Below are 24,582 nucleotides of genomic sequence, written 5' to 3' on the forward strand. Positions count from 1 at the left end.
AGAACTTTTTACTAAAGGGAAATGGGTTGAAATGATGCTCAGGTTCAATGAAATCACTGCCATGAGATGGCTGTTCAGTGGCTTCCAGGTTCCTTTGTGTTACATGCTTGGGCTTGTAAATGGTATTATTTTTGATTCTTGAAGTTTGGCTTTTAGCTTAAAACCCAAAGACTTCCACAGGTGCAGCCTAGCTGGGATGAATATCAGGATACTGATCTTTCTATATTCTTTCTATCTTTAGATGTAGACATGAACCAACACAGAAGCATCCCCAAGAAACACATCAATATGCTTAAACTCAAATCTTCTCCTCTAAGATGATCTGAAAATCCAATACCCACATAATGAGTGTTATATAATGCCCCTGTGGCAAGTGCTGTTTAACCAAATGCAGATGTGTTGACTGTCAGGAGAAGCAGCTGCTCTGTCCAGCTCTGATTATTTGTGCATGTTCCTTTGGCAACAGCTCAGTTATGTGCAGTATCCATTCCCTTCAGTGTACCAAAGGTGAAAAGTTCAGCTATCTCTAGACAAGGCACTGCTATTTGAGCAGAAAAAACCATTAAAATTGTGTTGGGCCTGTATTGGTTTTGCAAAATGTGCACACTCTTAAGATGGGGCAAACATCCAACATGTTCAAACCCCAAACCCTTCAGCTCAGAGCCTTTCCTCAAGACTCACCTTAACTATGGTGGCACATTAGCTTCTGATAGTAAAGACACTAAACTGGATAACAGGTCCTGAAGGAGATTCTCAATAGGCTGAGCTGCCAGCTGGTGCCACAGCTCTGTTCCCAAACTCCACCTTCTCTGGCCCTGTATCATAGAATCAACCAGGTTGGAAGAGACCTCCAAGATCATCCAGTCCAACCTAGCACCCAGCCCTGTCCAGTCAGCTAGACCATGGCACTAAGTGCCTCATCCAGGCTTTGCTTCAACACCTCCAGGGATGGTGACTCCACCACCTCCCTGGGCAGCCCATTCCAATGGGAAATCACTCTCTCTGTGAAGAACTTTCTCCTAACATACAGCCTAAACATGTAATAATTCCTTGCAAAGTGGAAGGGGAGAGAAGTGTTAGCTCAGTGTGCTCAATACCAGGAGGGGTACCCTCTCTGGGAGTCCAGAGATCAAGAGAGTCAGAGGCAGCACAGGTTTAAGGGAAAGACGAGTTCCCAGGGTGTTCCCCACTGCCAGTGGGCACTGTTACATCACCTTGGGGTAATGAAATGGGCCTGGAGAAAACTCAGTTAAGGCTTGGTTCACTTTGAAGAGACTCAGCAGACAGAGACATAGTTCAGCAGGCTGAGATACTTTCTTTACCGTTGTTCCTGATGCCTTCCCTAGCTCTCCTTACAATGCTGGCTTTTGGGGCTCTTTCCTAGCAGCCCAACTCTCTCAGTAAGGAGCTGAGTTCCAAGATGAGTCACAGGCATCCTACCTGGTTGAAAGTCACCTAAAAGTTAAGCTTTGCAGTGCTGATCCCTGCGATACACTCACACAGCATGTGAGCTAACTCACATTTGATAGAGCTTCTCTGTGCTTCTACAAGTAACTGAGAGAAAAAAAAAACCATCTAAGATCTCTCCAACCAACCAATGTTGGACCTCTCCAAGCAGTAACATAAATTAGGTACTCATGTAGGACAGGAAATCAAACCTCTGCATCCCTTTATAGATCTTTGATGACTACCTATTACACTTGTCTTTTTGCTTTATTACTATGATTGATGATACTGGAATTGGAACATTTCTAAGCCCAAAATACAACCTAAGCAACTTGATATGAAGAGAAAAGAAGGGACTTCATGACTGCAAAGTGGCTTGATAGAGTTAGAGAAAGGAGGTGAGATCAACTGAAGACACAATGAACTGCCTTGACAAGAATGGCAGATCACTAATTAAAGAACACAAATCCTGATTGTTTCCAGGCCAAGCAAATTGGTTATAAAATCAAAGAGAAGTGCTGATGCAAAATAATAAAAATTAGGAAAAGTAATTTGTTGGGGTTTTTGCTTGCTTGTTTTTTTTTTTTTTTAATGTGATGATCTTTTGGGTCATGATTAAATCTCCCTTAACAAAGGGATCTCTGGTTGTGAAAAAGTTGGGGATTTTTGTTACTTATTGATAGAAAGGAAGAGATGAAGACAATCTTTTATAGAAGCTAAAGTGTAAAATGAGGATCTAAATACTTCCTTTTCTTTTCTATAAAGAGAAACCTGATCATAAAAGGAGATCAAGTTGGTCAGGCAGGACTTGCCCTTCATGCTGGATGGGCCTGATCCCTTGGCCTTCTTGTAGGTGCTGTGTGATGGCACTCAAGATGACCTGTTCCATGACCTTGCCTGGCACTGAGGTCAGGCTGACAGGCCTCTAATTTCCTGGTTCTTCCCTCTGGCTCTCTCAGCACCGTAGGATGGATCCCATCTGGTCCCATGGACTTGTGGGGACTACACTGGTCCCTGACTCCATCTGCCAGCTCAGAAGGCCAGTTGTCCTGGAGACAACCTGTCCCACTATTGAAGATTAAGGAAAAGGTGTTAAGCACCTCTACCTTCTCCTCATCCTTTGTTACTATATTCCCTGCTCCATCGGATAACAAGTAGAGGTTGTTCTTGACCCTTCTTTTGCTATTAATATACTTATAGAAACATTTTTTATTCTCCTTAACAGCAGTGTCCAGCCTCAGTTCTAAATGGGCTTTTGCCTCTCTTATTTTTTTCCTCCAAGATATAGCAGCATCCTTGAAGTCTTCTTGGGATACCTCCCCTAGCCTTGATGGGTAGGGGCATAGCACCAGGTGTCAGGTATCTTGTGCTGCCTCTCAACGTGCCTGTGTAGTCACATGAGGCATGAAGCTTTGGATTCATTGGCCAGAACAATGATGTTAGTGCCTATTGGCCAGTTTCATTTCCAAAATGATGTATTTAATCAAGGTGATTTAGAAACCTCAGCCTTCTGCAGTGACCCTCCACTGGGAGCAGCATCTCATTTGTGGCTGGTTAACTGGAAATCCTGATGGCCACGTGTTTGCACTAGCTCAGCAGCAACTTGGTTCTTCTCTCCTTCCCTCTGCCTGGAATATTTAGTATTTTTACCCCAGGATCATTATTTTACAAGAAACTTACTCAGGGACCAAAGCATCATGAGTACATATGCTGGAGTTAATGCTAAGACTCCATAAGCATAGTTAGAATTTTTCCTGGGTTTGTGCTCCTATTTTCCAAGTTCTGATTGATTAAACTGTTTAATTCCCTGTTTATATGTACTGTTTGTGCAACTACTTCCTGTCGACCAAAAATCCAAAGAATCTCAGGGAATTTCCCTGAAGTTTTGAATATTAATAATAAAAAATAATATTCATACAGAACTTAATAGTAATTATTCATAAGCTGTTATTAATTTCTACTACAAGTCTTAATTAGATTGATGAAGGCAGGTGTCACTTAGCTGTCATCATTACAAAATGTGACTTTAGTACTTCGCAGTCCCTCTGTAAAATAACAATAATAACTTTAAAAATCCCAAAGCAAAGATGAGATAAAAGAAGGACATCAAGTCCTTTCTTTAGCCCTTTTGCTTTGCAGCTAGCACTGGAAATAACAGATATGTGAGATTTGCTAAAGAGCTCTCCCTATTTACCTTGTGTTTCTACTTGCATTGTGGCTTCCATTGCTGCATAACACATGGTAGGTGTAGCTGCTTCTGATGCTGAGTGAGCAGCCTCTAGCCACAGCTGCCATGAAACTCTGCTTTCATGATGCCAGTTATACAGATGTGTTCTTTTCAGTGTTGTTCTTGTCTCCACTCCACACAAGTCAACTGCAGTCCTCCTCGCCCCTCTCATGCACCACTTTACCTATGTTGGGATAGCTAACCAGTTTCACAGGACAAGGAGCAATGGGTGTAAGTTGCAGTACAGGAGGTTTGACCTCAACACAAGGGGGAATTTCTTTACTGTAAGGGTCACAGAGCAGTGTAATAGGCTCCCCAGAGAGGCTGTGGAGTCTTCTTCTCTGGAGACTTTCAAGGCCTGTCTGGATGTGTTCCTCTGTGACCTCAGCTAGATTATGGTCCTGCTCTGGCAGGAGGGTTGGACTCGATGATCTCTTTGGGTCCTTTCTAACCCCTGACAACCAGTTCACAAGTTGTTTCCCATTTTCACTGTACCTTTGTTCATCTACACTTAAAACTCACTCTGCATCCTCCCTAAAAAGGACATAAAAATTACTGTTGCTGGAGTAGAACTTTCCCTCGAAACCACAGCCTTTCCTTAATGTACCAAGGAACAAAGACTAAGATGAACCATAGAATTCTAGAATGGCTCAGACTGGAAGGGACCTCAGAGATCACTGAGTCCAGCCTCCCCACCATGGGCAGGGATGCCTCTCAACTATACTTGACTGCTCAAGGCCTCATCCAACCTAGCCTTGAACACCCCCACGGAGGAGGCATCCACCAGATGAGCAGAAAGAGTAAAACATCTCCATATAACTGAACTAGGAGGTTCTGCACTAAGACCACAAATGAAGCCTAGGCAAAGTGTATGTCCCCTTATTACACTGACTTTGTAGAAGCACAATGTTTGTTTTTTTATGGAAAACCATCCTTATATTCTCTCCAGTCCTCTGAGGAGAAACCCAAATGTTTTAGTCCAGTATTTTTTAAACTGAAGGAGAACAACGTGGCAAATGTTATTGTCCAAAGGCCCCCACTTACAACTTCCAAATGTTGAGAGACACACCTGTTACAAATACATCACTGAACCTGACACAGCCCAGTGTGCAGATGTAAAGGCATCTGCTCCAGGACAGTTACAGGGGGCTGCTCTAAGGAGAAAACTAGGGTAAGAGGCTAGCAAGCATTTTGCTGTGTCTGCCTAGAAACTGCATAATACCTGGAAGATGTAGCCAGAGCAATCAGCAAGGCTTGAAGAATCCCTCTGATGAAGACAATGGGGTTCTTCTTGGTGATAAAGAAGTACATCATTGGCAGAATGAAGAGCCCATGCACCACCAGGCCACAAACCACCGTGATGGCATAGAATCCCAGCTTCTTCCCAATGGCTGAGGGGTCATCCATTTCCAGGATTTTACCAGCAATTAGGAACACAATTCCAAACGGGAAATACCTAAGCAAAAGGACAGACAGACAGACTTTATTAGCAGTAGCTCACAATATGAGCTGGGAAGTCCTTCCAGTAGCAGCCTGGCTCCTCTGTTTCACCAGACTAAAGCCCTCTCTCACACACTGGAGGAGTGAGTGTGCCTGAAGTACTGGGCTGAACAAGCTTTTGTGTGGGATACCCCTCAGCACAGCTGAGGTTGTGGTACTGGTCAGGAATGAATTTAGGATGTTTTTGGTTCAGAAGGCAGCTCTGACTTCTTAGCTTAAGGCAGGTTGCTTAATGGGGAGAGGAGAAAAGAATCCTAAGCTCTGCTTGTGTGCTTGTGCTCGTGTAGCTGATCATGGATTTTAGTTGGAAGCTGTTGAGTAAATGTTTATGTTGCCTTTGGAAGACACAGGAGAAGAAACAATATGCATTAGACATGGTCTTGGACTGCCTGGGAGTTTGATGTGGGACAGAGAGGTAAGCACAAGAATAGTTAGTTTCTGAGCCCCTTTGGCACTGGATGTGGGATAGGTGCTTTATGAAAGCCGTTGTGCTTCCATGGCTGGACACAAAGCTATGGGTGCCAAAAGAGCTTAACATTAACAAAAAAACAGTAATGAAAAAAGCTGGGGGCATGCAGCCATCTTCCACCAGCAGCTGTGTCATCTCCAGAGACTTTTACCACCTCCCCCACATCCTTCCAGAAATTACTATCCCCTTGGACTCATCTAACCAAGCAATCATTCCCTGACCCAGCTCACTTAGACTGGACTGGGTAGCTGGAAATAAAACCCAAGTGCTGCTAATGGGATCCTCACTGTGGGCTGAACCACATAGAAGACTTTCTGAAGATCAGTGATAGATTTCACTGTTGGCACTCACCTACTGTCCCTCTGATCTTTGGGGCAGGTGGGTTGGCAGGTCTAGCTGACTCTCAGTGTAATTTAGGACTGCTCTGTAGGCCTTTCCTAAGTGACATGGCCTAAGATGCCTCTTTGAGGGCTCTTCTGCTAACTAGAGACATCCCAGTGCCAAGCACTAGCACTCTGGGTATGGTGTCTCCACTGTGCTGTTCAGTGCGGAATGAACCATGCTAATGACAGCACAGTGACAGCAGCACTAGAGCCCTTATCCTCCTGAACAAGCTGAAGCCACCTCAGCATTTCTAGTGGAACTGCTAGAAGGGCTGGAAGGAGCAGCTTGAGCACCTCACCTTGCTTCCCCCTTGTGTGGGCTGGGTGTGTTCTAGCCCCTTCAGCCTGCTCAGAGCCTGGCAGTGCACACACACAGCTATGTTAGTTTTCGTTAGTTGTCAGTAATCTATAGGATGGCTCTGTCAGAGTGACAGCACAGCCCAGGAACAGGATCTGTGTGGCTTCATCTTCAGATGCTCAGGCCCCACAAAGCCAATGATCATCTCAGTTTAGCAGACTTCTGTTGGATTTTTCTTGCTCTTTTAGAAAAATGCAGGTGTTCTTACCAGAACAGTCACTTACCAAACAGCAACTGCCACTATCTTCATGACAGACTCATTTAAGCACTGGCAGAAGCTGACCAGAGGAACACCACTGTTCCCCATTCTTCCCAACATTATACCTGCAAACAAAGGCATTCAGGGTCAGTTTCTTAGCAGCACTCATGCAAAGCCACACTGCTTTCCCTCCCTGCTGTAATTCCAGGTGAATTAAGTGGGAAATGACAGGATAAGAGTAGATCTTTGTGATCTATAGAGACGTGCTATCTGAAAAAAACTCACTTTACAGGAACATGAGGGCGTGGAGGAGCCATGCTCTGACTCCATGCTGGGCACTCTTCCCTAGCTGGGTAGGTTTTCATTCGCAGTGCCTTCAAAGTTTCCCTGTGGAGGTGCTTTGGTGCTGTAGATTTAGCACCCCTGGTAGCAAGTCTCTTTCCTTAACTATCTTTCACAGGACCCTGAAAAGGATTTGCCTGCTCTGTGGGATTTATAGAAGACAATCTGAAAACCATTTTTCTAGTGAAGGGAACTGTCTTTGTCCACAGGCTGCCTGCCTTGCTGCTGGGCACTGCATAAAACTGGGCACCATCCATGAGACACTCCCAGAGCAAAGCCAGTATCTGAGGTTTGTTCTGGTAACAGGAGGTCTCCATCTTATTTTCACTTGTTATCTGTCTACATAACAATAACCAGCACTCACAATCAGTCAGATTTTGCAGACTTGGCAAAGATAAGAACTGCAAATCCATGTGAAGAAAAGCCAAACCAGTTTGTGTAGACTAACCAGTAAAGAAGAATCACAGAATCACAGAACCTTAGAGGTTGGGAAGGATCTCCAGAGATCATCCAGTCCAAGCTCCCAGGGCAGGATCCCCCTAGGTTGGTTGACACAGGAATGCATTCTGGCATATTTTGAAAGTCTCTAGAGGAGACTCCACAACTTCTCTGGGCAGCCTGTTCCAGGGCTCTGTCACCCTCACTATAAAGCTGTTTCTCCTCATTTTGAGGTGAAACCTTCTATCACAGTATCACATGTTCCAGTTTATAGCTGTTGCTCCTTGTCTTATTGCTGCTAACCATTGAAAAGAGCTTGGGCCCCTTTACTTGACACCCACCCCTCAGATTTTAGTACACACTGATCAGATCTCCTCTCAGTCTTCTCCAAACTAAACAGCCCCAGGGCTCTCAGTCTCTATAGGGGAGATGCTCAAGTCCCCAAAGCATACTCATGGCTCTCTGCTGGACTTTTTCCAGCAGGTCCCTGTCTCTCCTGAACTGGGAAGCTCAAAATTGGACACAGTATTGCAGGTGTGGTCTCACCAGGGCAGAATGAGTGGGAGAAGAATCTCCCCAGAATCTCCCTAGAGCTGCTGGCCACACTTCTCTCGCTGCACCCCAGGGTGCCATTGGCTCTCTTGGCCACAGAGGCATATTGCTGGCCCATGCAGAACTTGCTGTCCACCAAGATTCCAAGGTCTTTGGTGTGCATCCAGTGCTCAGAAAGGGAGGAGATGCAGCACTGGGATGTGCCAGTACTAGTTTCCAATGATGCATGCAAATAGACATTATTTTCCCAGTTTGTTAGTTTTCTGCCATCATTGTCCAAGGAGGTTGTGGAGTCTCCCACTCCGGAGATATTCAAGAACCATTTGGATGCGTTCCAGTGTGATCTGCTCTAGGTGATCCTGCTCTGGCAGGGGGGCCTGGAGCAGATGACCTTTTGAAGTCACTTTCAGACCCTGATATTCTGTGATTCTATGATTCCCTAAAAAGATTAAAACTGATCAAGTTAACTGCTCAAAGAAGCACTTCAATAGCCAGCAGCACCAAGTGAGGCTGCCTCGGAAGGGAGCGGGGGGCTGTGAGCAAGGTGCATGCTGCCACATGCTCTGGCTATGCAGTGTCCTTGCTGTGAGCAGGGATCCGGGCTCTGTCCCTCAGCCCACAGCTGTGGCTGTAAGCCTGGTCTCTATTGGCACCACTTCCAGGGTAATCCCCTGGGGAGGCAGGCAGGGAGGCCTCAGACATTCTACTCAGAGATTTCACAGCAGTGCATTCAAGCTGTCACTTTTAAGCCAGAAACCAGCACTCTTTTATTAAGCATGTTGTTCATCTTTGGTCACTAAACTCAGTTCAGCTCTTCTAGTGGTAGTTTTAGAAGAGCTTTGGCTTCTAATTCTGGATAATGCCAAAAAAACCCAACCCAAAACCAAACCCTTCTGGAATAACTGACATTTGCACTTCAGAACACTGTCCCACCTAAGCATGAGGCAGGGAGTGATGGGAGCAGGCAGGACTTCTGTCTGCAGCCCTGATGTCTCAAGTTCCATTTCAGGGCAAACATTTTCCTGGTAATGAATACATAGTGTGTATTCCTCCAGGAAGGAAAGGTGAGATAGCTCAGCACTTAGCCACTGCCATAATCTCAAAGAGAAATCCTTGCATGCTGTGTGAGAAGAGGCAGTGTGACCAGTCACAGCTGAGCCCAGCGTTCAGGGTTTTCATCTGTTCTGACCCCACACTATGCCTGTCAACTGTTGCCCACTTTAATTCATGCCTAGGTGCAGAAGGTCAGTGTTCATGCTAGGATTTATTTCTGGACTGAAATTACTCAGCAATTTGCCTCCTGCTTCAGGAGATGTTAGAGTTTGTGAGTTAACTCAAGTCTAAATTCTTGTTCCTTTATCCTGTTCTTATGCTGTTCAAGGACCTTAGAGAAGCTGCAAGAAGAATTCACACCCATCCTAATGCTCTTTTTCTGTGCTGAAGAGCTGTAAAGAGACTTTTGTGTAAATAAGACTCAGCCAAAGTGAGCAAAACTATTACAAAGCCCCAAGGGCTGGCCACGTGTTTTTGCATTGACTAAAACCTTTGAAAGGATGTTCTTCCTTTATAGATTGAAGCCCCAGGACTTCTCTTTCCTTGCTTCCTATGTTTTTGGGGGTAAGTGCTGAAAGCTGAAAACAGTGACAAATGCTTGGCTGCATCCCTGTTCAAAGTGGCAGTTTGAAACATTTTCTGGTAGTTGACAAGTTATGAGGGTTTAGTGTGTCAGGTTTGTCTGTGGCTGACACAGCCACAGCTGATCCAACAGCTGGGACTGTGCTGCATGTGGCAGGACTGGCACAATTGGCAGGACTTTTTCTGAACATCAGCCAGGAAGAAACCAGCTCTCAGCTTCTATCTATTGAGCCCCAGGCTAGCAAGACTTAGGGGCATGGTAAAGGTAATACATTCACTTCTAGGAGCACAGTGGATCATCTTCTGTATAAAATTGCCCTTGATCCTAATCAGCATTAATTAATGAATTAATTTCTAATACTTTTGGACTGGAATAGTGTTTGCTGTGTCACTGTACTTTGGGAATTGACTAAAATCCTATAAACTGGGGGAAGAGTCAGTTGCCAGCAGTGTTGTGTATGGACCACCACCCACTGGACAGAGTGGAAAACCCAAGAGTGACAAATCTGCTCATTCCAGACTTGGTTTTTGACCCCTTAAGCTGGTAGGAAACATAAAACAATAAATACAGTCAAATATATAACTTTTATGTAACTATCTCTGCTGCCCAGAATAACTTCAAAGAGCAACATTAGATATGGAAAATTTGATCAGTATTTTCTTGCAGAAATCATCAGAACTCTGTGATTAACCAGGGCATGTTTGTTTAAATTCCCTCTTCCAAACCCACAAGCATAATGGAACACACATGGCACCAATGAGTTCCTCCAGCAAGTGAAACCAATTAGATTGGCCAGGCAGGAGCTCTTAGAGCCCTCTGTGACAAGCTGCTAGATTGCATCTAAGTACCCACATTGCATGATGGAAAAAACAAAAGTTTCAACCAAAAAGAAGATCCACAGATTTAAAGCTGATGGCAGAATGTTCCTCTTAGCTCACTCACCTGAGACCTCACCCAAGTTCACTGTGAGTTAGGCTCCTGCTCAGGTAAGTGACAGTTATGTTCCACACTAATAATGTGGTAAAACCTGACACAGAATGGGTGAGAACAACACATAGGGCAGGCTCCAGAGCTAATTTTGTGCCTGCTAGAGGAAGTATTAGCCAGGGAGCTGGTATTGGAGCAGGGTTTTTTTGGCTGTGAGAGAGGGGAGTATCTGGGCCTGATGCCACCTAAACTGAGAACAGTGTGGGAAGTTCTTTGTCCTTTTAGTGCAGCACCTGGAGCTCCAGATATTAGAAGTGTACTGACTTCTTGGGCTTTGGAAAGAAACTCTGTCATGGACTGGTTTATTTCAGAATTTCTTGAAACTTTCTTTGTGACTTCTGCTTTTAGCCAGAGAATGACAAGTATTGGCAGAGAGGCCATGGGTCTGACAGAGCACTCTCTGTCAGTATTTCTTCCACTTAGGACAAAATGATCCATAAATAAAAGCTCAAAGTAATTCAGAGGAAAAAACGAACCTAGAAGAATGTAAGTGCATGCACAGGAAACAGAAGTCACCCAAGGTTTTGGAGATTTATCCCAAAAAGGCTGGGAGAAAAACTCTGTGACACAACTGCCTTTTTCCCCATAAAGTTTAGATGTAGTCAGGGTTTTAAAACCCCAAGCAACAGTAGAGGCTTGGGGCACTGTGGCTGGAGAGTTGCCTGGCAGAAAGGGATCTAGGGGTTGTAATAAACAGGCAGCTGAATATGAGCCAGCAGTGTGCCCAGGTGGCCAAGAAGACCAATAGCATCCTGGCTTGGATTAAAAATGCTGTGGCCGGCAGGAGTAGGGAGGTGATTGTCCCTTTGTACTTGGCTTTGGTGAGGTCACCCCTTGGGTACTGTGTTCAGTTTTGGGCACTGCAATACAAGAGAGATGTGGAGGTGCTGGAGTGGGTCTAGAAGAGGGCGACAAAACTGGAGAAAAACGCTTGTGAGGAGCAACTGAGGGAGCTAGGGGTGGTTAGTGTGAAAAAGAGGAGGCTGTCTATGGCTACCTGAAGGGACATTGTGAAGAGGTTGGTGCTGGTCTCCTCTCACAGGTATCTGGAGACAGAACAAGGGGGAATGGCCTCAAGCTGAGACTGGGTAGGTTTAGATTGGATATTAGGAAAGTTTTTCATGGAGAGAGTGGAATGAGCTGCCCAGGGAGGTGACTGAGTCACCAACTCGGGATGTGTTTAAGGGTCGTTTGGATCTGGTGCTTAGGCATATGGTTTAAGGTGAATCTTGTGGAGTAGGGTTACAGGTTGGACCTGATGATTCTGAGGGGCTTTTTCAACCTGGATGGCTCTGAAAAAGATGAATCAAGGAACCAAAGAACCCAACCCCTGGTTTTTTTTTTCACTTAAGTGGATTCTTGGGTTGTTATGAACCAAACATGTCTGAAGCCTACCCATTGTGGCAGAGAATATCACAATCCCTAGCACGTTCATGCCGTCACTAGTGCCTGGCTCTGATTTGTAGATCACTTCAGGGGGAGGAGTGATATCCAAGGCAAAATTCTGGACATTGGATCCATTCTCATCCTGAATTCCATAGATGATGATGCGACGAGTGGTGCTTTCAGATGAGGCTTTGTTAGCTTTAATGATGGGAATACTCTTGGTGCGATACTGAAAGAGAACAAAATGAGCTTTATTATGATAGCCTAGAAGGAACTGAGAGTTTCATGAGACCTCATAACTGCTCTGTTTCAGCAGGGCTGCATGCTAACAAGACAACCATGAAAGGAAGAACAACAGCTCCTGCCTCTGTGCTGCTAAAATCTGTAAAAGCAGCTAAAGCATAAAACCCCAGAGTTTCCTACAGAATATTCCTATAGAATGGTTTGGATTGGAAGGGACATTTGAAGTCATCTAGTCCAACCCCCAACTAATATAATCGGGCCCTAGTGCGTGCATGGTGTTTCTCTGTGCTCTCCAAGAGATTCCAGCTACCTTGTTCCTGCAGGCCAGTGTTAAAGGAAACCATGTTCTAGGCACCCTAGATAAATTATTCTCCTGCCCTACAACACCCTTCTGAAGCTCCTCACAGATCTGGCCTCAGGTGGAGGTGGAGCTGAAGCATATGTGCAGCCCTATGCTTGGTTTTGCCCTCAGATGCCAAGACTGTAGAGGCTAATAGAGAGGGAGTTACTGACTGCTAAGTGCCGAAGGTACTAACAGTATCTCAAGCACTATGCAGTGTGTGTGTCTGGATTCTGGTTTATGAACATCACCTGCTTTATGTGACACAAGCTCATCTTTGTCATCAGTGGTAAAAGGATTGTAGCCGCTTACCTGTTTGAATGTGGCCTCAACAAGATTGGCTGGAAACATGTTCCTAAAAATGAACAAAGAAAATAATAGTTTCTGTGGATCTGAAGCCAACTTCTGTTTCCTATGTCCCTCTTAGAGAGCAAAGCCTTGCTGGGTGCATGTCTGCCACTTTCTCCCACTCATGCCATGCAGCTGTACTTGACTGGGGAAGGCTCAACAGACATCTGCTGAGAATTCAGGTTTGGTGACTTGCTTATAAATATTTGAGGTGACACTCAGGAGCTCTGGCTTCACTTAATGGCTCTGCCACAGTCTCCGTGGTATAACTAGGGCAACAAGATTGCCATTGTTCCCCTCCCCATCTGCTAAGTGAGAAGAATATTCCTTCATTCCATATTTTCCCTTTCCTAATTAGATAATGAGCTGCTCAAGACAGAGTTGGTGTTCAGAGGGTATATTCCTGAGACCTCTGGGTCCTGTAATCTACTTTAGGACTTCTAAGTTAGTACTCCTGTGAGGTGCCTCAGAGTAACCTCTTGATGCACTTTCACCAGCAAAATTACAGGTTTGGTCAAGAAGATCTCATTCTTGGATAAAAGAATTGAGATTACAGCTGCAGAATCTCTGCTAAATTTTATTTTAATATACTGCTGAGGCTTTGGAGCAAAGAGTCTGAAGTAAGGCAAACAGCTTCCTCCTCTTTGCTCATGGCTGAGCTATGGAGGAAGACAATGGCCACACACTGTGAGATGTGCAGTGGTACTGACAGGTTCTTAATTCCAAAAGTGACTCTTGTCATCCTTTCTGACCTTCTCTGTATCTTGGCCTGTAACATTTCACTCAGTAATATCTGGAGCTAATTTCCAAGTGTTGTTTGAGCTGGACTGCTAGCTTGCAGAGAGGCATGAAATGCCAGTTTGAAATGGAGAGTGCACACCCTCTACAGGCTCCAAAGAGGAATCGGAGTGGAGCTGAGCAAAAAAAAGCTAATAGCATTTGGGAGTCAAGATTTGTGTGATGATTCTAATAGGATCATCTTCAGAACTGATTTATTTTGAGCCCAAAGCTTCTGAACCTAGTGGCAAAAGACAGTGCCAGCCTATCGCTCAATTATGCTTTTATACACATAAATTCATGCAAGGAGAAACCTTCTAACCAACAGATGTTTCATCCAAAATCCAACTCAAGCTCCAAAGCAGGGCAGTCCTCCAAGTCTATGTGAATAGCCCACTCTTATTGCTGCATTGTGAACAGTTAAATGCAGGCTGAGCTGAGACCTTCTCCAGCCTTGCTCTCCTCCTGGCAACAGCAGCATCTGGTGCCTGTGCTGGCAGAGCTACAGCAAGAGCAGTTATTGCTCTTTTAAGTGATCATTATGTGACATTATGGTCACACCTCTAATGATGACAGACAACCTGTTTCAATAGCATCAGCCACTGGAAAGCAGCTGCTTTGTGGTCTGAAGTGCATCAGGAAAGGTTTAGGATGGAAAGGGTGATTAGGCCCTGAAGTGGACTGCCCAGGGAGGTGGTGGAGTTGTAGTCCCTGCAGATCTTTAAGAAAAGATTGGATGTGATGCTTGGTGTCATGGTTTAGCTGATATGGTGTTGGGTCACGGGCTGGACTTGATCTTAGAGGTCTTTTCCAGCCTCAGTGATTCTGTGAAGAAATGACTGATAATCCTTTTCAGAGCAAAGCAGAGGGAAGAGAATTAATTAAAGGGCAGTGGTACTGTCTGATGATTGGAACAGAAGATTGAAAAAGAGAGGATTATGTTGACCTCCTGTGTGAGACCAGACAAGCCACATAAGGACATAATTGCTCTTTTTGCTAAGGCAGATGCTTTAGGGCAGACTGGTGTTATGCAGGCAGCTACTACCAGGGAATATGCAAAGGTGATGTGCAGCACTTTAGTTACTCTTAACTGTTCTGGTCTTTTCTCAGCCTCACTGCAGATGAGACAGTTCAGTTTACCCCTTGCAGGCTAATGTCTTCCCTGTTAGTCCTGCAGGATAACAGTGATCACAAGCTGTGCTGGACACTGTCACATCTCCTTCTGTCTTTCCAGCCCTTCTTAAGAGCCCCACTACATTTTAAAGGTAATCCAGTCATCTTTCCACAGAAGGGCACTACCATAAACTAGCAAGGTTTAGCTAAAGCAGTGCAGTCCCTTTGTACACACCTCGATTTCACTGGAATGCTTTAGCTTCAGGCACGGTGTAGTGACATGGTGAGCAGTGAAAACAAGGGCACAAAGCACCAAGTTACCTCTGCAAACCATCCATAAAGCTGAGGATGGTGCATCTGTAGCCAAAGCAAGACACAAAGAGCAGCCAGCTGTGCATTGCTTCCCTATCAGATGCAGATACAACCTTCTGCCTCAGCCCCAGGGGCCTAGCTGAAGAATAGGTTGATGGAGCTGGACCTGGGAAGATGGAGAGGATGTTTGTAGGAAGGGGAAGCACTGGAGAGAAAAAACACTTACTGGCTTATTGTGCTTGCATGATTCTGCTTCCAGGTTGTTAAAGGCTTCATTAATTGTCTCTGTTTTATAATTTTAGGTGAAAGGTGCTGCTGGAATGCATAGGGATCTGTGATGGTTGTGCTCTGCTCCACTGTATGAGCATGAGCTGTGCTGTGAACACAGATTCACAGGCAGGATTGCTGCCCAGTTCAGCGTGAATGAGCTCTAGGAGCTGCAGCCTCACCAAGAAATGTGTATTTAATTGCTGATGAGTTCCACTCTTTTTTCCCCTGAGCTTTAAAGTCCTAATTAGTAGAATTAAGAACAATTAGGACTGCTTGAGAAAAGAAGTATCATACGGTTAGTAGCTAGATTAAATGTTAGACAATTTTGTGGAGGATTAAAGCATTTTGTTTCTTTATCATTCTTTATCCTATGGGAATTACAACTCTCCACTTAATGCTGGATGCTGGAATTCTCCCAGTAGTTTTTAATATATTATGCACTGTGATCCAGCCTTCGAGACCAGACTTAGCAAAGCCAGATAATTCATCTAGTGAGGGGCTGACCTGAATGTGTTTGCCAGAGTGTCAGCTTATTTTTTATTTTAAGCTGGTTTACTTGGATTGAAACAATCCAGTAATAGCCAAAATTTAGTTTTGTTAGTCAAAAACTTTCAAGAGAGCAACTGGTGAGTGGGAGCTGTAGTGGGCTGAAAACAAACAACGAGAAGAAAGCATCAAACTATCACCTGGAGCTAGGAGGTGACTGGGAGTGGTTGTTGGCTCGTCAGAAACACTTGAGAAATCCTTGCTTTAGGGATATGTTTGCTACACATTGCTACTCCCAGGTCTGAGCTGGAGCTTTAGCAGGAATCTCCTAGTAATGGTTCAGAACAAGAGACTGCAGTGACACTGCTGCTGGAGGATTTCACTTTTTATCATGGAACTGGAATGAGGAGGGATGGCAGGGTTCTCAACTGCCAGCCAGACTGGCACCTGTGGGTCTGTGGCCTAGCAAACCTGAGCACTGGGGAGTGCCAGCTGGGGTGAAAGTTTCAGTCTAGCACAAAATCCATGCAATGCATTTGCCCAAACACAGCACAAGACTGATGGCAGGCTGCTGCAGCCTGTAAGTCTCTGCCCATTTACCTTCCAGGAATCCAGCCTGGAATCAGATGGGCCTCTGCAGACCTCTACTATGGATTTGCTGCAATTGTGGACAAGACAAAGATCTACCCACAGGGATCTGGGATCAGGATCATACAGTGAGGCTGCCTCGACTCAGAACAGGCACTGTGCTCATCACTGGCATATACTGAATTAAATACACTGCCTGTGCTTACAAAGTAATAATTGCTAATGAGCTACTCTGCTGTCACCACCTATAAATGCTGTTATGCCTATTCAAAGCCAAGCAGATAAAATGCTTCTATATTTTCAGAATTACTTTCAGACTGTTACAAGATATAGGACAGAAAATAGTACAGGAAGTGTAAAGCAATCTGAGATTCCTTTCTCTGGTGTAAGCAACACTGTCTCTAACCCCAGTGGCACAACCCAGCATTTCTAGCAGAAATAATTCCACATGATAATAGGGAATTAAATGTAGTGAATAACAGTAAGTGAAGCTGGTGTGGAACGTAGATAAATCTAGGTCTAAGACAAGGATATGATGGTAAATCAGAAACTGAGACATATGGTTTCTGGTTACATAAAAAATGAAGAGCTAAACACTGTCTGCCCTGAGAAAGAACATTTCCCAGAGCATCATCTGCTCCAGGAACTCTGCCAGAGACAGAAGGAGAGTCCAACCCAGGCTAAGAGTGGATGTGCATGAAACTTCTATATCAGCTCAGAGACACTGAGCTCTTGGCACTGCATCCCTGGCCTATGTTTGCTGCGAGAGCAGCAAGTGCACTCAGGTGACCTATTAAACACCTTTTCAGCTACATCCTGCTGTCATGCACAGGTTTGCTCTCTCTATCAAGTTCTGGAGTCCTTCCCTAATTCTGTATGGGATGAGAGGATCCAGATGTAAGAATGTATGGAGGTAGAAATGAGTATTGCATGACTGGGGCAACGTGTTTCGTGCAGGCTGGGAGCCATGGAATTTGAAGAGAATCCTAAGGACTTCTATCAGGTCTAGGCAGCACCTAGTCTAAGGAGCAGCTCTGAGGGTGTAGCTTCCTAGGCCACAAATGGCAGGTTCTCTTTCCTTATCCATTGTCTCCCAGCAATTAACCTACCATTAGCACTACTTGCCTGGTTTAGCTTCCCTAGATTTCTCTTTCTTTAGGAAGCTAAATTGTGTTTGGAAGCCGTTTTTTCAGGGGAGGGCATAACTTGGCACTGCACCTAGGATGTGGGAGCCCTCTTGCTCTCTTCAGAAGGCTCCTGACCGAGAACTGCAGCAGTGATACAACAGCACTGTTAATGTGTTTTACTGTTCATGCTGTTAGCTGAACTGTCCACAGACCATCAGCCTGCAGCTACTGGGGTAGCCAGTCTGATGGGTAGCCTCCACTAGCAATAACAGGTCAAATTCTGGTTGCAGTCGTCCTACTGACTATCTGAAATACTCATTCACATTCCTGTCCACAACATCTGTTAACTGCAAGCACTCAGCCTTTGCAAATCTTTTTAGTAAGAGATGAGTGCAGCAGCTGTAGTGTAAGAGCAGCCACAGGTAGGGCAGATGTGCCCTCTGAGGCACTCTCTCCTCTGCAGCAGCAATCTGGTTTTGCTCTCAGACTTTGTAATCAGTATCTAATCCCTGCCACACTAGACAGTCTTTGGCTGCAGTCTCCCATACTGTGGAATTAAAGCCACCAGACTGGGGTTTTGCTGCAGCTGTGTCCTCATTGTATTTTTATCAGCCTACATTTGCATTGGACATAAAGCAGCTGTGGATGTAGCTTTCCTGGTGATTTTACTGTCACTCTGTACTAAAAGGGTACAGAGAGAGAGAAAAATGAATCTGAGTAAGCTTGATGTGACAGCTGTATGGAGGTTTTACAGCTGTGCACAAAAAGGAGCACTTTGGCTTCCATTTACTACAGGCCAAGGTCCTTCTCTGTGTCATCTTATCTCAAAAATGGTGCAGCTTTTGCTGTCCTCTGCACAACTGCATCAGCAGCAGTGTAGACTCCTGACTACTGTTACTCTATTATGTGGCACAAATCCTGTCTGAAGTCCTATAGGTATACATCTGAAAGAGCTTCCTACTGGTGTCAGTGGCCTCTGTCAGGGTTTGCACTCTTGATCTTAAGGGTAAAATGTGATTTGGTAAGCCCAAACAATCTATCTTGGAGTCCATGAGACAATGCATCTGGCATATCAGCAGTCACCTCCACTGCCACTCTGATCTCCACTGATACTTTCTCAGTATCAGTCTTACTACCTCCTGCTGAAAGGGCTGAAGAAGGCTTTTGCAGAATTAGGCATTTGAATCTTCATTATTGTGATCAAAGATACTAACAGTAGGCAATAATCACCTGTTTGGGCAAATCCACTTTCTCTTGCTTGTCTTTTGGAAACCAGAGCATTTCACAGCATGGAGATTCCAGGTTGAGGAATCATTTTGCCAAGCACACAGACTTTTTATCTGTCCTGAAGATGGCCTTTCAGTTCCAGTGAGGGATCTGGAGGGCAAGCCTCCTTACTCTGCTTATTCTGAAAGAAGAGCTCCTGACAAAGCCCCAACAGGGCTATGGCTTTCTGACAAATCATAGAATGGAAGCACAAGCACAGCTCATCTTTAAGAATCCTGAAAAAGCAAAATCACATTAAAGGTCCAGGGCACTACCACTGTGGCTCTGGCAAGGCAAAGTGAACTCGCAGTGCACATTTACACTGGAAGATGTCCAGGCCAGTTCTCAGGAGGATGAATGATTTATTCCCATTGAAGGTTAATGTAGTTTTAACTTAGGCACTTTTCCCTCTGTACCCAAGGCCTCCTAACCAAAGAGCAGAAGCTGCTTAGTAGTTCATCTGTCTCCCCAGTATTTTCATCATAATTATCTTTTTCTCCAATTATTTTTTTTCTGTGTTGGTTTCCTTTTGTGCCAAACAGGAACCATGCATTCAGGGCCATCAGAGTCCTTTGTAAATGTCTGAGGTTTGGGCTTCTGTGCAGCTTGGATTGCTTAAAATTTAACCAGAAGAGAACATCTGGTCACATACAGTGCAGAACAGTGCTGGCACCAAGCTGATTTCATGAGATAAAAGAAAACTGGTAGTCTGAAATGAGGGAAAAATGGTAGTTTGTGGTAGGCAACAGGTAAACATTTCTCTCATAGTACACAGTGGCTCTTGGCAAGAGATTTGTGAATGGAGGACAAACTTATTTTAAAGACTTCTTTCATAGTTTAAACCCTGGATCCAGTTAATGCACTCTTAAGTATCTTATTGCTTGTGCAATTCAGTCTCCAGATGTAAACTACTAAAAGTGTGATTTCTGGTTCTGCACAGCCTGGACTTTTTCCAAGCTACAGCAGATATGGAGTTTCTTCTGCCCTATTTTCAAGAAACACAATTTCAATAAAGTAGAGCTTGAAAAGAGGGAAAGGAAATGGTTTTAAAGAGTGCTCAGTATTCCTATGAAGACCTAAATCCTCTGGTGTTTATATCCTCTTCTAACTATTAATGGTATAAACCCTCTTCCTCTCTTACTTAAGCCAGATGGAGTTTCCTGCTACCTACTATTAAATTGGATGCAATCCTGAATACTCAGTGGTAAAAATCTCTGACTTATCCTTCCAGCAAACTTCAGAAATGCACAGATGTGTGCCATGAGCTAGGGTATGATTTGTTTGTATTTAACTCATAGGTCAAACTGTGTTTCCCTTGGTGCCAAATGCAAGAAGCATGATTTAAATCCAAAGTATTTTGATCACAGCAGCAGAATGTGGTGGAAACAATAACTGGTAATGTGGACAGTGTGGTCCTGAGCCATACATCTCAGTTTACAAATGTTTGCCTCCCAGAGCACTTTTCTGCTTGCCAGGTGACTACGAATGTTGCTGAACAGGGTTAACTCTCCTGGGGGAGTGATCTTGAACCTGACCCCAGGTGGTCTTGACCCTTCCCCAGGGGTGGGTCTGAACACTACCAGGTGATGGTGGTTAGCCCACTCTCCCTTGCTGTCTAAGACTCATAAAAGCAGGGGGACTAGCTGTTCTCTCTCTCTCCCCTGCCTTCCTGCTCACCAGCAATCGCCATTCCTGTTTCCTGCTGCTCCTTGTTTCACCACGTGGCCACCACCCACGAGGCAGACAAAATCCACTGCCATCAAAACTGGTAATATAATTACATATTTTGTATCTTGTTTTCCCCTTCCCTATATCTTTGTAACTTCCCTACCTCATAGACCTTTCATCTGTTGTTAAACTTCTCTTCTTTTAACTTCTAAAATGCAGTGACATTACTTATTTAGGCCTGCATATCTTTCCTCTCTCTCTCCATCTAATTCCTTTTCCTTTGGGAAAGAAGGGGGACGAGGGAAGGGCATCCTATAAACTGTCATTGGTTCCATCAACTATATTTGAGTCTCTGGGAAATCTAGAACCAAGACAGCTGCGGAGTTGAACAGATGTGCTAGTTGAAACTGAATGCTCTTGCTGTGAATATGCCCCTTTTAGTCCTTTGGGAGAAAACTTTCAATCTGAACTATTTTTTTTTTAAAGACTGGTATCTTGTCTTTTGCCATTTAACTCACAAAAGGCTATTAAAATGCACTTTCCTGGTTTTAGGGTCATAGCACAGAGTTAATGTGGCTAATTCACCCAGGGAGAGAAGGTAAAGCTGTGCAATGATTCACTGCTGTTACTTCCATTGAGGTGCCCCAAAAGCCAAGTTCCTAGCGTAGGATCACTACTAGGTCTTGCAGGAGCTGGGAGTGTTTCCCCTGGCAGCACAGGTTTTTCTGTAGAGTTCTCAGTGAGGTAATTCCTTTTTCATGGGTCTTGGTTCTCTAGCTATAAGAAAGGAAGATGATCCTCGCCTACCTGACAGAAGTGTTGCACATCACAAGAATAAATGCATTGAAATTCATGAGGGGCTGGGTGCATTAAAGAAAACAGGATGATCCTTAGCCTGAGGATTTACAGCTTTAAGTGTGGAAGAACCTATACTTTTATGAGGCTTGCAGTGCTTGCACCAGAAACTAATATGATTGAGGCAGGATTGTATCTATCTCAATGTAGCAATAAAGTGGCAGCTAAAGAGAGAGGCATCATTGGAACAACCTCTCCTGCGCAGGTGCCTTCTGCATTGCCTATCCTTAGACTGGATCCTGGCACACTGCTGATAGAGGAGGACAAGTTATGCAAGGGGCAACTTCTGCACAGGTACCACGGTCAGCTGCCTGGTTCAATGGGTATCTCAGACAGCAGAAGATGCAGCTAAGTTGAAGCTGGATCAGGCAAAAGCTGACACCTAAGGCTAAAACAGCACTTAAGATTTTAGGTGCAAAGACTATAAAGAGTATGTGTTTCACTGTGCCAAGATCTGTGCTTTTAAAAGAAACCTTGCCATTCTCTCACACAGAGCAGCTGCCCACTTGGACAGATGCTGAAAGCACTCCTGTCATGCTGTGTTCAGTGGCCTCTTGGTCCAAACCAAATCCAGGAGGAAATCCATAGGGGCAGATTCACATCCACAGATCTTGTGCCCAGTCTCTTGGGGCTCCCCTTTAGAAAGAAAGCCTTTCAAGTGCTGGTGTTTAGTATGGCAAAAATTGTTTGACTTGTGGGTACAATCTATGAGGCATGTAATTCAATTTCCTAGTCGTTGTGAGGTTTAGAGCCCCTTTAGAATTTGGCAGTGCAGTGTCACCACTATGCCCTAACCAAGCTGCAGACTGTATTGTTGCCTTTTTTTTTTTTTAAATGTAATGGATAAATACACAGAGGAAGCAACCTCTGCAGGATAATGCAGAACAACTGTGTTCACTGATCAGTGCTGCAGGTGCTTAGCATGGTTCTTGGTTTTGTTTATTGCTACATCCACGCATTCTTTGATTTCTGATTAAAACCACTTCTAAAAGCAAAATCCTTGCCCAAGAAGTCAAGAAATGGACTTTCTAGCAACATCCTTTCTGCCAAAAATTCCAGACCTGACAATGTCATATATAACATCACAAGTAAAAATAATAACATGTTTCATCGTTTCAAAGTGGCTTTCAGATCTGAAAGCAGTGAGGGTGAACATGTGCATCACCATGCCAGCACTGATGCTTTTAAAATAAACCCCACAATTATGTCACGTTTATCATCTGCCCACTTGGATGTGTAGCATTCTTCATTTGCAGCATCCCAGATGTTTCCTGGGTAAACTTCTGTGCATATATGCAATTGATAAATGGAGAGGAAATTAATGAATTGAGAAGATAAACCAATCTGGCCTGAGATGGTCTCCAGCTGTGAATGGGGGTGATTTATCATTGAGCAAAGGATCAGCTTTTCTAGCTCAAACCAGCAGCTACATCATTACATTTAATCCAGACTTCCACATAGACATTTAGGAATTTTGCAACTGACTTCACCAGAGCCAGGATTTCGCCCACAGTGTTTGCCTAGGCTGAAAGCCCATTCCCCTCAGATGGGTTATTCTATTTAGTAAATATGGTTATTTTTATAGTGGAGGAATAAAAACCGAGGGTTTGTGCACTCAGGGTAGAGAAGCTGCAGCTGTGACTGCTGCTTAGTGCAGCAAAAGGAGACTGAGCCTTATTCTCTCTTCCTAAGCTTCAGTAATGAGAGTGGCTTGTTGGCTGGTGGCTGCTGACATCTGCCCACACCAGGAAGACTTTAGGGGCTTGCAGATTAAAAGCTCATGGCTGGCTGGTAACACAAAAAGCTGAAATGTGCATGCAAGCTACTACAGTGTGCTCAGGTAAATGTTTGTGGGAAATGGCATTCTAGAAGAGATTTGCCATGTTTGCATCAAGAGACAGTATTTCACCTGCAGCAAGGCTCGGCAGAATAAAGTGTTCTCCAGGCTCCCCACTAAGCCTGTGGTGTATGGGACTAGCCAGACAGAGATGAAGAGATAAGATGGTGGCTCAGACTCTGGGTTCTAGCCACAGTCACCTTTAGTCATTTTATGCATGCATAATGCTGTCAAACTGAATTTAGATTCTGCATGCTAAAATGATTTTGCATCTGACTTATCTCCATGACCTTGCTTACTCTGGGTCTCAGAAAGCAACTGTACTGATGTGAGGAAGAAGATGGGAACCTAGGGCAAAGGTTTGTCTGAAATTAGGGCCTTAGGAAGGATTTAGCAGGCCACAGTGGGTTTCCCACCATTGCCACTAAGAAGACAATCATTAAGATTACACTTTTCTTCAATTTCCTTTTACTTCCTGTGCTGCTCTGTTGTACTAAGAGACTCAAAGTTCCAGTAATTTGCTTAGTTCCTTCTTCTTGGTGTAGGATTTATAGTTCTTTATGCAATAGAAACAGAACAAGGCATCTGAACATTGTCACAAACACACATGTGCATGAATTCCACTGCACATACTTCATGGGGAAGTCACTTGGGAAATAATACAGATGCCAGGAAGTGGGCATCTTCCCACTGCAGATGAAGGCAGTGGCTAAGTGCTCAGCTGCTGCTCCATGATTTAATCTGGCCCATTCTCAGCAAGACATTGATGAAACAAAGAAATAATCAGGTTTCAGATGGCCTGGCTAACTGCAAGTTGGAGGAGGAAAAAAGGTTTTTTAGATGCTTTTCATCTCACTTCTTTCTGAGTTGAGGTCTCAGTAACTCAAAGTGCTTTGTGTGCTGACACCCTGTCATGGCCAGGAATTTGGGTTTTTGAAAGACAAACTGTGCAACATTTTTAACTGTAAGAAGTCAGATTCCAAAGAGAACTCCTCTGGGGTTCATATACATAGCTGACTAAAAGCCCTTGCCCAATGTAGTAAGAGATCACCAATGCGAGGAACTATCAGTCAAAGGCAAAACTGAGGTTTTCTGCATGAGCAAAATAAATCTGAGGCACACACTGTGTTCAGTCAGGAAACTGATCTCACCAGCACCTGGAGTGTTCAGACAAAGCTATTAAAACATCCTCAGTGCTGTGATGCAGGTCTAGGAGAACAACCCTCCCAAGAAAAATCCAGGAAGCAGAACAAATCATGCGACAAAAATAGGAAAGAGCAAGATCACAACAGTGATCTTCCTCTGTCCTTCATCTGAGAATTGCTGTGAGCAGCTGTAACAACAGCTTAGAGAGTTCTTTCCCAAAAAACATGGATTTCAGGCCTCTATTTAAGGTTTTGCCTGTGACAACTGTTTGCCCTTATTCAAA

At 44.3% G+C, this 24,582-nt stretch overlaps 1 protein-coding gene and 1 long non-coding RNA gene across 2 annotated transcripts in view; one reads left to right on the forward strand and one right to left on the reverse strand.

The window, feature by feature from the left end:
* Positions 1-24,582, reverse strand: part of SLC1A7 (solute carrier family 1 member 7) — a 57,800-nt gene that overhangs the window by 15,564 nt on the left and 17,654 nt on the right. Inside the window, exons 4-7 of the mRNA XM_064147395.1 lie at positions 12,819-12,861; positions 11,933-12,152; positions 6,608-6,707; positions 4,896-5,129 (exon numbers count right to left, since the gene is read on the reverse strand). Coding sequence (XP_064003465.1) covers positions 4,896-5,129; positions 6,608-6,707; positions 11,933-12,152; positions 12,819-12,861 — 597 coding nt within the window. The remainder of the gene's footprint in view (positions 1-4,895; positions 5,130-6,607; positions 6,708-11,932; positions 12,153-12,818; positions 12,862-24,582) is intronic.
* LOC135177437 (uncharacterized) lies at positions 10,304-16,885 on the forward strand. The gene is made up of 2 exons (XR_010303060.1): positions 10,304-10,536; positions 16,420-16,885. It is a non-coding gene; the product is annotated as an uncharacterized LOC135177437 (long non-coding RNA).

This window comes from Pogoniulus pusillus, chromosome 8 (genome assembly GCF_015220805.1).
Source record: "Pogoniulus pusillus isolate bPogPus1 chromosome 8, bPogPus1.pri, whole genome shotgun sequence".
In the NCBI taxonomy this organism is placed as follows: Eukaryota; Metazoa; Chordata; class Aves; order Piciformes; family Lybiidae; genus Pogoniulus; species Pogoniulus pusillus.